The sequence below is a fragment of the Tachypleus tridentatus genome, chromosome 13 (assembly GCF_004210375.1).
Source record: "Tachypleus tridentatus isolate NWPU-2018 chromosome 13, ASM421037v1, whole genome shotgun sequence".
NCBI classification, from domain to species: domain Eukaryota; kingdom Metazoa; phylum Arthropoda; class Merostomata; order Xiphosura; family Limulidae; genus Tachypleus; species Tachypleus tridentatus.
In genome coordinates, this window is record NC_134837.1 from 16,237,914 (window position 1) to 16,251,722 (window position 13,809).

Genomic DNA, 13,809 nt, shown 5'->3' on the forward strand with positions numbered 1-13,809 from the left:
TCAATGGAAGTGATGTAATTATAATAGAACTATTATACAAGACATAAAAATGGTATATAAAAACAGTTTATATAAAAATCTACACAAAATATCACAAGGGAAAGTAAGAAAGAGGAAATTATATAAAAATATCAAAGCAAGTAAGAGGAAATTATTAAAACAAATAAAACTAAGGCATTTTAAATGTTTAGTACTTAAAAGGTATTTACAGAAGTGAAGCCTACACAGATGTAGGACAACATTGTTCATAAGACTTAATCCATTAGTTTCACATACTGCATAGAAAATACTACAAAAATTATAAAAACACAAAAAAAAAAAACAGATGTGGATGTTCAAGCTAATTAATTCCCGAGACTGGCATTACAATCCTAATTATGGTCATAACATTTAGTTGAATAGTTAGTAACTAATGTCTCAAAGATGCAAAGTTTCACAAAATGTTAGGAATGACATCAACATATTCTGATCTAAAATCTTAAAAAGTATAACATCAATCCTCCAATTTTAATGACATACTTAATTATGGTATAATAATTTTGATTATTTAAAGCATATTCATCAAATTTTAATCTGGGACAACACACTAACTTACTTAAGATTTTTCTTCATAGTGATGTAAAATCTGGCGTATAAAATAAAAACTTGCACCTCAAGATAACTTACCGATTCATAGCTTCCAGACGTTAACTGAAAAAGCTGGTCTTCCAGAACTTTCACCCTTTTTGTAGTTCCTTCTATTTCCTTTCGAAGTTTGTCTGATGAATTCTTTGAATTTTTCTTTCGTAGACCCTAGATAGAAGAAAAGTAATGTTTATGGTTACCTAACAGTTTTTAATCTTCAATTATGATATTATATGAAGTTAACATTTTAAATTTTTTACACTCATTACTTATCAAAATGGTTAGCTTTTACGTTTAGACTTCCTTGTCTAACATTACCTAACCCTTACCTCCAAATATCGTACTTCCTTGTCTAACATTACCTAACCCGTACCTCCAAGTATCGTACTTCCTTGTCTAACATTACCTAACCCTTACCTCCAAATATCGTACTTCCTTGTCTAACATTTTCTTTATCGTGTGGATCTTTCCTTTATTTAACTGATGTCGTTTCCTAGCCTAAAATAGTAAAAATCAAATTTTTTCAAAACCTTTAACCTACAAGTTATTTTGGACACACACGATTAAAAAATATTTTTACCTATATAATTTTCTAATAACATTCACCATTTTTAATTCATTCAACAGCACCTAAACTTAATCAATCACTGATTGTACTTCACAGGTGTCTGTAATAATTTCAGTATGACATTATCATCATGATATAATAATTATATGTCATCATAACTCTAATATTAAACTGTACTTACTGTAGTCAGTGTAATGTTAACACAATGTTCTTTCAAGAACATTCTAATTAGGATTAACCATGCTATAGCAAATATTATTTCACAAATTACTTTTATATATGGATGCATCATGAACCATAATAGTGGTTTCTAATAAGGAACATAACAGGAATTTGTTCAAAACTCTAACGTACCATTTGGGCAAAAACCACCTTAAAATCAAACTTATTCTTGAAACAACATTCAAAACAATCAATTTCAACAGTTAAGAACCATTCAAACATTGATAATAAGCAAAATAAGTGATTTCACTATTGTTAGACAAAATTAGTATCTGTCCTTTTGTTAATATTATTATTTCACAAGCCAACACCAAAATTTGCTCAGTATTTTTCATTAAAACCTAGAAAGATATACCAAAATGTCCATCATTTATTTAAAATCTGATTATTTTTCCATTAAAAGCTGATTTCCATGGTTATAAATACATAATAGCTGTGATGTTCTGAGTGACTGCTTTTGCACTTTATACATGTTACATATGTTTACACAAAACTTGACGTAAGACGATTCAGCTCTGTAAATAATTATTTTAAAATACACTCAGTTTTATTTAAAGCAATATATTAGATATATTTGTTTTATCTGAAAAGGCTGCTTTTCTACTGGTAAACTTTTATGCATGTTGGGTGGGGATTGTCTTACTCTAGGCATATGTTTGTCCACTGACAAACAAAAAAGAAAAAGACCAGTACACAAGATAATTAAAAACTGAGAACTTGAAATCCACAAATAGGGAATTTAAAAAGAAAACAAGACTATAGAGCTACTCCTGATAGTATTTTTAAGCAACAAATCCCTATTACGATTGCACCACGAAATTATGCGAGTAATATCTACCACAATGTGGGAGCTCATAAGAATACTGTTAAAAAATAGAGTGCAGTTTTAAACTTAAATCAACCTTCTTAAATTTGTGATGCTACAACTTTTCAAAGCCCTCCACTTTCCACCATTAAAAAAATCCAGTATTTATCGAGTGTTTTCTTTAGTTGAAAACTAGAACTCGTGTACTTTCTGGGCATTAATTGAAAACTGCCTTGTGAGAGTTTCCTTATTTTGCTGTTGTATATCCTTATCAAAGTTGCTATTGTTCATCATTACTCGAGTTGACTGTCTCTGTGAGGATTTCTGTAACTCTGTTCCAGGAAGTTTTTAACAGTGGAAGATTACTATAATAGATTTTGGTACTCAGATAATGGTGGTGGTTCTTTCTACTGTTTATTATGCTTAGCTGAAATCACGAGTATGTATTCAGTATTTATTACCACTTCACTATGTCATACAACTGTTTCTATTTTTAAATACGCAGTATTAAGGTAGAGATTATAAATGTTGTCAATAACTGGCAACTTACATTAACTCTGTCACTTCTGTTTATTTTGTATGCATTATTTGTGTTATTCCAGCAAGTATTTGAACACAGCATGCTGTCAAAGAACAAATAATGTTTCATGTAGATTTAACAAGGTAAACATGCTGTTGCACTTGTTTAGAGTGCATAAATCTATGTTGTATTCTCTTAAAAGGAATATTATTTCATTCTGATGAGATTGTTTTGTTGCTACTCATATTTTGTTACATTACACTGTGACACTGGCAGGAGCAGTTTATACTTTGTTGTACATTTATTTATTTTGAATAAGTTCAGTGATCACTGGGTGGAAAAACTCCAATACACAATAAACTGTTGAGAAACACAACATTCAGTTGATCACGTATAGAACATGTGTAGCTTAAAATTTATTCTCCATAAATGAATGTAAAGTTTAGAAATAAGATTAGTAAAACTGGTAACTTAAAAAGGGGAACATGGATCATCAAAACTATACAGATGTTGAATTAATATGCAAAGAATGTATTTTCAATCCTGTAATTAAAGGCTCTAAAAACAAGTAAACAGACAAGGCTGGAAACAGTGTCTATATTAGTCACAATAGGGATTTGTAGTTTGAGAAAATAATGTAGACACTATTTCCAGCCTTATTTGTTTACTTTAATAGACATTAATGACATGGTGAAATTTAAAAATTATTTTACAGTAATGCATTCAACCATTTATGGATAAATTTTATATAAATGACACTTTGAAAAAAGAACATTTTAAATGCCGTAATGTTTTACCCAATATTAGCTACTCCTAAGCAAGGAAAGATTTTATTCACTGATTTGACATGTTTTTCTGCCAATGTAAAATTGCAATTGAAAACATTGTTAAAGTATATCCCATAGCCACTAAAAATGATACGTTTAGTTCTCTATATTCATATACTTTGCTTCCCAAAATGAAATATAAATAGAGAAAAGACTTACATCAACTGGCTGAGGACCAGTAATTCTCTCAGAAGACAGCGACATCTCATGAAAAAAACTGTTCTCCAATTGGCTCCCACTAGACCACCTGTTATTTTGACCATATGGTGTCCTCAGTAATGTAAGAGACACCTGTGTTCCAGCTAACCAGAAAATAAAAGAACAAATCAGTTTCAACAATTTGTCTCTAATGGTATTACTAATGTACTAAAAACTAACAAATGATCATCACTTCAACTTATTAACATTATTTACAAACAACATTCATAAGCCTGACTCTTGAGAGTTTCAGATAGTTTTGTTGTGTTTTTTAAATGTTGCTATGTTATTATAGAGTCGTTTCATTTTCTAAATGATTGACTGCTCCCTTCCCACCAAATACTGTGTTTGGTATTTCCATGTGACTTGTACATGTTTTTGTAGTGAACTGTGCAGCCGAGATAAATTGTTATGCACACAGTCTAACACTTGTAGCTTATAAACTACTCAACGCATTCTAGAACTATCCAATTAAAATTTTTAAAAATCTAAATTACAATGCTAACTTTCCTGACTTTCAAGCAAAATTCTGAAAAGAATAATATGTGAAGTTCCATTTATTTGAAGAGTTGCCATTGAAATTCTTATTAATAACAAAACATCTTCAATGTGCACAGTATATCTATTATTCTTTACTTTATTGAACAAAAATCAGTATTTTACTTGCTGGAAACATTTAATGACAATCTCAAATTCACTTTTAACTAACAGAGACATAATACACCTAATCAAGTGTTTCAAAGTAAACCTTACAAGTCCTGGGTTTGGTAATTTGACCATCCGTACGCATACTTAAAAAGAAACCTTAATTCAATCAGATTCAGGTACACTGCTTTAACTGTGTAAAATGACAAAACTGACCCAAACTCTCTCAATTACAAATACATTGTTTTAACCTTCTGTATAATGAAAAAACTGTCCTCAACTTTATAAGCATCTGGTACACTGATTTGACTATTATGCATTGTATATATGATTACTTGAGAAAGGTAGGCATACACATCAAAACAAAAATAAACCTGTTTAACCCTCTTACTACAGGCAGGTCAAAGTGTTTTAGAACCCCATTCAAAATGTAATTAAACTACTTTATTATTATTGTATACAAACAAATCTGTCATCAAAATATATTTCATAAATCATATTTTAATACAAGGTTTCATTTCTTGATTTTATAAGGAAATGTTTAAAGAAATCCTCAGCATCCAAAGTAAGAAAATTGTGACATTTCCTCTCAAGGTTTCTCTCTTTTCTAATTTATTTAACACCCCCTTTAAGAAGTATGGAATGTAACAAATAATTATTTCCAATATAGATATAACTGAAACAAGTTTTGCGGCCTTCACTCATTTTTTGTTTACAGAGCCATATATATAAAAATAAGACCCACGTGATATGCTGACCTGTTACATTCTCTCTTCCAAAAATAGACAACAGCTTTCTCTGATGTTTTACACTATATTATTTACAGCTAATAAAATGCTGAAATTTTACTCAAACGATATACCACTTGTTTACTGTACAAAAAATTGTCTATTTCACTTCCTGTTTGAAAAGTTTCTTCATGAGAATCACATTGACAATATCAGCCAAATTTTTAGATTCCTGTTAAAAAGCCAGAAAAAATATAATTACAGGACATTGTTTGCTTTATATATGTTACTATTCTGTATAATTTGTGCATAAATAAAAACAATTGTATTGTTGCACCATTATCATAAAAAATTAGGCTTAAGTTTCATTGACAGTCAGCAACAATAAAACAAGAGACCCTAAATAATATTTGTTTTTCATGTGTAATTTTATTTATTATTATATAAATAACAAAAATGGAAAATTTATAAACTTATTAGATTAGATAAGGTTAGATTAAGCAATGCAATGAAAAACTTTTTCAAGAGGTACACTAGCAGTTTATATGTGTTGCATTATTCAATATGGTGACATGAGCCCAATGTTCACTAAGTGATTTAAGGTAGAAAAACGTAACAGATAAAATATAAAGTTTTATTGAAAAAAACATCTGGTACTTATTTAGGTTTTAGAAATTACACAAACGAAATTTAAAGATTTTTAGATTAAAAAGTAATTTTTATCTTAACACGAAAGTCCCCTCGGCATGGATTCCTATAAATTATGAGGGGACATTCCAGTTAAGGTTCTGTATGCACAGTGTACCTCATCTGGAATCCAAAGATCCACCCATGTATGATATCCTGCAAAGGTGAGGAAAGGATTTTGATGGGTGAGTTAAAAAAGAGGCAGTTTTACCTTAAATTCCTGCAGATGGCTGGCCTTTGGGGTAACTCTCCCAGGGTATATCAGCCAGTTCTATTGGGCTAAGGTCAAATAAGTACCAGAGTTGGACATTCACAATGGGAGTTGTAAACAGTGTCAGATAGTAGTGTGCACCAAATGCTGGCCTACATACACTATCCTTGTTTGGCAATATAGCTTCCCCTCATTGAGATACATTGTGGGTGGGGTCAGTGTGCATTAAATATTCTCATTTACTTATGGATTGATCCCCATCCAGTGACTCCCAAAAAAAAAAAAAAACATGAAGAAAACCATGCTGACTGGACCACACATGAAAACTTGGAGATTCAGTGACCAGCACCAACTGTTCCTGTATCACATTTTTTTTAATTTAGTCATTCTATATCTGACACACCTTTGAGTAAATGTTTTCTTTTTTCACACAAAAGGAATTAAAGGGGCTTACTTGCTCTCCAAAGTCAGAAAAAGAAGTTCCTTTCTGAGAACATTTTGGTGGAAATGTATATGCTACATCATAGCAAACTCCTAAAATTTAAGGCAACTGGAGAGTAACTTCAATAGATATATTAAGTATATCCTGTTGAATTCCTCATAAGGAGTCATCACTGACAGGGATTTATAGATCCCCAAGCTGAAAACGTTTACTAGTTTCCCCAGCTTGTCACACAGCAGAAATTTATCTCCACTTTTAAAGATGGAATTCTGCTGCCTACCAACTTTTTTATACTGATGTTTACATCACCACATCCACCTAATACTGTTAAGGCAAGTTATCTGAACTGTAATGTACAGCCCTACATTTGTAACCCTCTCTGGTGTTTGCAGTGTCAGCTGTTCAGACACTAAGGAATTTTATCACTGTTCTTTTACCTGTGCTCAATGGGATTGCAAAGACCATAATGCATACAAGTGCTAGACCTTAGCTGCATCATATGTAGTGGTTCTCACCTCTCATATCTTTGTTCTTTTCATAAGCAAGTGAAGGAGAAAAAGGTGTAATGTTTACACATGTTAATAACATTTCTCATCCCAAGGCATACAGAAGTTTTCCCCTGTTTCATCTCAGACATACAAAGCTGCACTTTGTTCCATTACTTCAGCAGTACAAACAGACATTTCTGTGCCTCCAACAGTCTTTTCCTCACCACATAAAGTATCTTGTCCTATGTGGATGCAAAAGTGGACAAGTATACATTTACTCTTATCTCTGCCCCCACTGTCACATCCAGCAACTGCTCAAACCTCTCTCCTTCAGCCATGAGTGCAAAACTTATTTAGTCATGCACTTAGTTTCGAAAATCTCACTCTCCTGACAGAGATTTGCCCAATCCACCCAGAACACGTTATGGTGATCAACAGACCTATTTCTTCTGAAAAAAAATGTCAATTTTGCAAATGAAAGGATTCTTCAACTAATTCTCTTCATCTAAATAAAACTGGTCAATTTTATACAGTAGAACTATCAAAGTTTTTATTCTAATTTGGATGGAATTAAGGCCTCGACTGACTCCTGTCATCCCATGTATCTCTCCTTATAGGAAGCATCTTCAGACCTGCCAATGCTGTCACACTAGTGGAGTTTTCTTTACACAGAAATGACAGGTTATGTGATGGATGAGTTCATGGAGGTGTGGCACTGTTCATTAACCACCATGTCTGTGCCACTCAATATGCTTTTGAAGGCTGTGACGACTTGCATGTCTCTGGGTCCCACCATTTTAATATCTCTCTCTAACTGTAAGCAGGAAACTTACAATCAATTACATTTTGATGATCTTACAGACCAGCTGCTGTCTCCCTTCTTTACCTTGGAAGATTTTAATTTATACAATCCCCTTTGGGGTGGTGCTGATACTGATAAGAGGTCATTCAGTAAAGCACATGCTTTCAGATCACAATCTTTCCCTCTTCATATTGATTTCTTTACCTATTTTCATCAGGGCAGTCAGATTTTACTGCTATTGATATATCTGTTTGTACATCTTCACTTTTACTCATTTTTCTTGGAAAGATGACAGTGACCCACTTGAGCAATGATTATTTTCCCCTTGTTTTAAGGGAAATCAGCAGCACCCACTGCCACTCAACTTGTGTGCCATGGTGGAAGTTTGAGAAAATTTACTGGCTCTCCTTCACCGCTCTCTCAAAACTTTATCCCCTGTCATTAGTCTCCTGCCTATTAATGACCGTGTAAAGAAAACTTTATCTCCTGTCATTAGTCTCCTGCCTATTAATGACCGTGTAAAGAAAGTAACTGATTGCATTATTCAAACAGTTGTTTGTTTTATTCCCAAAATTTTAATACATTTCCCATGAAATCCTTGTCTATAATGGACTCTTGCTTGCCACCAGGCACAGAAGGCTCAGAAATCAGTATACTTACAACCATGCCCAACTGCTCAGATGTCAAAGCCAAGAGGAATCATGAATTAATTTTACTACCAACCTATAGTGGAAGGTTAGTGGAAAGTGTGCTTCCCACCCCCTTTCAGTATTGCTCTCAAATGATCAAGAAGTTTCTGATGCACAGGACATTGTTGATACTCTCAGAAAAAAACATTGCTCTCAAATGATCAAGAAGTTTCTGATGCACAGGACATTGTTGATACTCTCAGAAAAAAACTTTTCCTACCTTTCCAGCACTTCTGCTTCTTCCCCTTCTTTTTTAGCCATCAAGTCCCATGCAGAGAGATCGCCTCTTCTTTTCTGATGGATCATCTCTATGATTATAATCTTCCATTTACACTGGTGGAGCTTAAATTAGCTCTTCATCAATCTAACATGATGATATTCACTATGAAATGTTGTGTTCTCTCTCCTCTCTTGTTGTTTTTGACAAGATTTGTCAGAATATTTTTTCAGATGAATGGCACAAAGCTATCAATCTTCCTTTTTCTAAGTCTGGGAAGAATCCCAAGATTGTTTCTAATTATCATTCAGCTGCTTTGAATAGATGTCCATGTAAGATTTTAAGATGATGATGAATGCACATTGTGTTTGGTCCTTGGATCAAACAACTTCCTCTCACCCATCCAATGAGATCAGAAGTTTTGCATGACCTCCATTTATATCATACAAGTTGTTGCCATTTACTGATTTTTATTTGTAAATTTTTACTAGACCAGAGTTTCTATGTCTATATGGGTTCGACCATGTCCCAAACTTTCACAGGGGAACTTGGAGCTCCTCAGGGCTGTGTTTGGATTTTCACACTTTTTCAGTATTAAAAGCAATGCTATCACTAAACAGCTTCCATGTCAATGACTTCCACAAATCTTGTCAACTGTCAAACACAAAGTTTATTGATCTACAGCTGAAGACTGCTCTCACTCTCCTGTTGGGATGTACCAGGGCACATGGGTTCATCCTCTTTACTTCTAAGATTGTATGCATTCATTTTTGCTGCCAGCAATATTTTTATCCTGATCCAGAGCCCCATCTCAGTAGCAACTTTATTATTTTTATGGCTCAGACAAAGTTCCTTTGACTTATCTTTGGCCATGAAATTAACTTCATTTCTCACATTAATCAGCTTTGTGTAATGTGTATAAGGGAACTGAACATCCTCCATGTCTTTCTTATACCTCTTTGGGATGGGATAGATGTTCATATGAACAGAGGTAGACTATGGATCTTTGTTTCAGGTAAAGACTGCTTTCAAGATTGTGAGCTATGTGTACCATCTGGGTCTTTGAATTGGTACAGAAACTTTCAATAGTTGACCAGTATGTACATTGAGCCCCACAAACCTCCACTTCACCTCAGAAATTTGCAACTTTCATTATTCTTTCAGAATAGGCAGTCAGCCATTCCTCCACTTGACCACTGTATCAAGAGTAAAGCTGGTTGAATTGAATTTGTTTTTTAATTATGATGCTGAATCTAATGACCAGTTAATTTTACAGTGTTACCAACCCACCTATGATCTTTCTTTGAGTCATCTGAGGAAGACAGATAATCCCAATTGGAAGTACCATCTCCTCTCTGATCAATTTCTTTCAAACCATTCTTCTGTTCTTGTTTATATAGATGGTTTAAAATCAAGCAACTATGGGCTCTGCAATGGTTTTTTGTGCCATAATGATTTCTCACTGGATCTCTTCTACAGTTTCTGTATTTATAGACAAATTGTATGCCATTTCACTTACCTTGGATCACATAGAATTTGAGCACTACACTAATTGTACCATTTATAGTGATTCTCTTAACTCTCTACAGGCTCCAGAATTGCTTAATGCAAATTCTCACCCTATTCTCTTGCACACTCAGAAATAACTGGCCCAATTGTTCTATGACATTTGTTTCTGGCCATGTTGGTGTCCTAGGGAATGAGTTTGCTTATACCACAGTGAAGTGCATCTGCTCTAGTGCTGTCACAGCCATGTCTGTCCCACACATAGACTCTAGTCCTGTGATGGAAGCATGGTTCTGCTCCAGTTGGTAGTCACTTGGGGTGAAAAACATTCATAAGAAGCTTTTACAAATCAAATCTTATCTTGTTCTTTGGCTACTTAGCTTCCATAACAATCAGAGAGAGGAAGTTATAATGTCTGAGAATTATCTTCCAATGTGTGGCCTTTGTGACACTAAAGTCACAACTATAAAAAATGATGTTATTTTCAACACACTTTCTCCTGGGGTTCACTCCTTACACAAGACAGGGTCATTATGTTATTGGTAACACTTTCCAGCTCAATTGTTTTTAGAAGCTTATTGGTAATTGATCTTTTTAGCTCTCTGTAAATACAAGTTCAATCAATTTGACTCACCACTTGACTTTTTTTTATACTCATATAGTCTCTGTAGATTTGATACTACTAACTTTTAATATAGCATATCTTCATAAAATTAAGCAGTCTTTCACATACAAAAAATCAATTTTTTTGTAAAGTATTTTAAATAAACTAAACAATATTTGTCAGTGGATGTATCAAGTATTTTTTGTTTTGAATGGCATGTGTACAAAGTGATTTGCATGCGAAGATTAACAATATTTTTCTTTATTCAAAAATCTCAAATCTGATTTATGTAATCTAGAACTTTCTAAATACATTTCAAAATGCTTGTTTTTGGTAAAACTTTATATTTTATCTGTTATTTTCTTTACCCTACTTCTTTAATAGCTTTATTTAATTTGACCGACCTCGTAACCACCAAAACAAAAAACTTAAATCTAAATTATAATTTTTTCTTTCTAGGATGACATCAAATCATAACATGAAACATTAGTTCATTCTAAATAGCTTTAAACTCATAACAATATACATCTGTTTATAATTTTCTTGCTCTTTGAATTATGAGGACCGACTATTCTCACTAGTGATTACACTATCAAATTACATTATTTACAAACTGCTCATGTGCATGTCTTGTGAAACGTTTTTCTTTCCTGTCAACAGTTAATGACACTTAACTCCACTTCTTTTATACTAATGGTAGTAACATACTAAACAATTTTATTTAATTAAATAATGGTCCAAAGATCATAAATGAATAAAATGCAAAATATGGACACTTTACCCTCAGTCTCAAAATTTCATGGCCTTTTTAACTACAGGACAAGAGCAGTTAAAAATTCACAAACTTATCATTATTGCTCCATTGGGAAGAAAGTTTGTAATAACAGTGAAATTGACATGTCTTTGTTCAGAAAATAATGTTATACAAAACAGCACTTGATAGATGAAAACCTTGTCTTCCTATTGGTTACAGATAATGTAGAATTAAATGTATACAAGTCCTAAAAAAGAGTATGTAACAGATGGGTGTGGCAAAAGGGGTATGATTTTGTTTTTCATGGCTCTGAAACCAAACAAAATTAAAGGTTATAAAAATTATGGTTTGTCTGAGCAATGACAATTTTAGACAAGTAATTTACACTTAATTTAGTATTTAATGGAGGAGTATTGGATAAAGTGGAGAAGATGCCTAGACAAAATGTGTTACACCAGGGGAAGTTCAGGATTTTTTAAAAATAATGCCTCATAAAATTAAGAACTTAAAACTTATATACCATTAAAATACAGGTTGTCAGCTAATATTTTACAGTTTAATAATTGGTATGACACAAACTAAAAGGGGATTAATAATAAAATTTTGAATGTAAATCACTAAAAACTGTGTCATGTACGGTAAAGGATGCTTGTAGAGATAACAATCCTAACTTTTTACCCGATTTTGGGAAGTTTAGTTGTTGGTTTTTGTAATATTTTACTTTTATACCAGTTGTTTGGCACAACTAGCCTAGTTTGCTTTGTTTCAACCAATCAACCAACCAACCATAAATTTCAAACTGTGATAAGCTTATCACGCCTGAGATTACCAAAGAATAAAAATTAAGACTTTGTTGAACAATCAATTGTCAGTATCTATGTTGCCATGTTGATTTTTATGTTTTAGCATTTTTCAGACTCTCTAACAATTTCTCTAGAAATAAGATTTGTTTTCACCAAAATTAATATTACTATGGACCTTACAACACAGTCATTTTATAAAACTGATTTTACATTGTTTTTTTATAATGGTGATATTCAAAATAAGTGAAAATGTAAGTGCTATGACTTTACAAGTCATGACTTTGATCAAAATAATCTGAAAACTAGCATTCTGTTTATAACCACTAAGAATATGAAATACAATTATAATTATTTAGTTTCATTTAAAAATCTGAAATGTTTATCTTTAACTAATCTTTTCTTGTAAATTGCATTATTAAAAATAAAAATAGAAGCCTGGAAATTGCTGAATTATAACCAATATTATTACAACTCATAATAACTTTTGCAGGTGATTAATTTTATTATCAATACAACTAAAAATTACTGAAAGTGAAAGTAATATAAGTTTATTAGTAATACTAGTAGAGGTGTTTTGTAGTTAAGCACAAAATTACATAACTGGCTAACTGCTGTGCACACTAGTGGTAGTAAAATCCACAGACTTGTTTAGCCAATGGTGTGATTGGTCTATTTTGAGTAAACACTTTTTGAAAGTACAGGTCTGAAACAATGCTAATCATCATATCAAAAATAGATGAGTCATCTGTTTAAAAAATACTTAAGTATATAAGTATGGTACATATGCCAATCAATTAACTGAAAGTAATCAAGTAGACATTTAAAAAAGAAACAGCTCAATCTTTAAATACATTACCATAAATAGGCATCAAAAATGAAGATGGAAGACTCCAGAAAATAAACAGACCATAGACTGGCTGTTTCACAAGGAAGACACCAACAACTGTACCACATTTCACTCAGAAATACATTTTTTAAAGCATTCATCATATTATTAAGTCTTCTTTTAAAGAACTTTAAAAAATTAATTAAAAAAAATAAAACTTACTACACTAATAACTTCAATTTTAAAATAAAGCCTTACATCTAATAAGCTCAACAACCTCATTATGGTTAGCATCTGTCACCACAGTTCCATTAACCTGCAACAAAAAAGAAAGAATATTAATAGATTATAAATAGCTTCACACCAACATAATATGTAACATCATACCAACATAATATGTAACATTATATCAACTGTACACAGTTATATATTTACAAATCTTCCACACAAGTTCCATTTCTAAAATTTAAAACCAAAGGTGTTCTAAAACATGACTTGAAAGGGAAAAAATAACAAAAAAACTGCAATACTGACAAAGCAATAAGTATGCAAACAGTGATTACAGCGAGGTTTGGCCAGAATGTTTTACTCTATAATCATTGTAGATAGGGTTATTTCAGCAAATGTTACTGTAGGGAACATT

General features: G+C 32.3%; 1 protein-coding gene across 1 annotated transcript in view; it reads right to left on the reverse strand.

Annotated features, from left to right (window-relative positions):
- The window catches only part of LOC143240749 (uncharacterized), a 145,440-nt gene that overhangs the window by 102,179 nt on the left and 29,452 nt on the right, over positions 1-13,809 (reverse strand). The window contains exons 5-8 of the mRNA XM_076483711.1: positions 13,425-13,482; positions 3,726-3,868; positions 1,042-1,122; positions 667-792 (exon numbers count right to left, since the gene is read on the reverse strand). Coding sequence (XP_076339826.1) covers positions 667-792; positions 1,042-1,122; positions 3,726-3,868; positions 13,425-13,482 — 408 coding nt within the window. The remainder of the gene's footprint in view (positions 1-666; positions 793-1,041; positions 1,123-3,725; positions 3,869-13,424; positions 13,483-13,809) is intronic.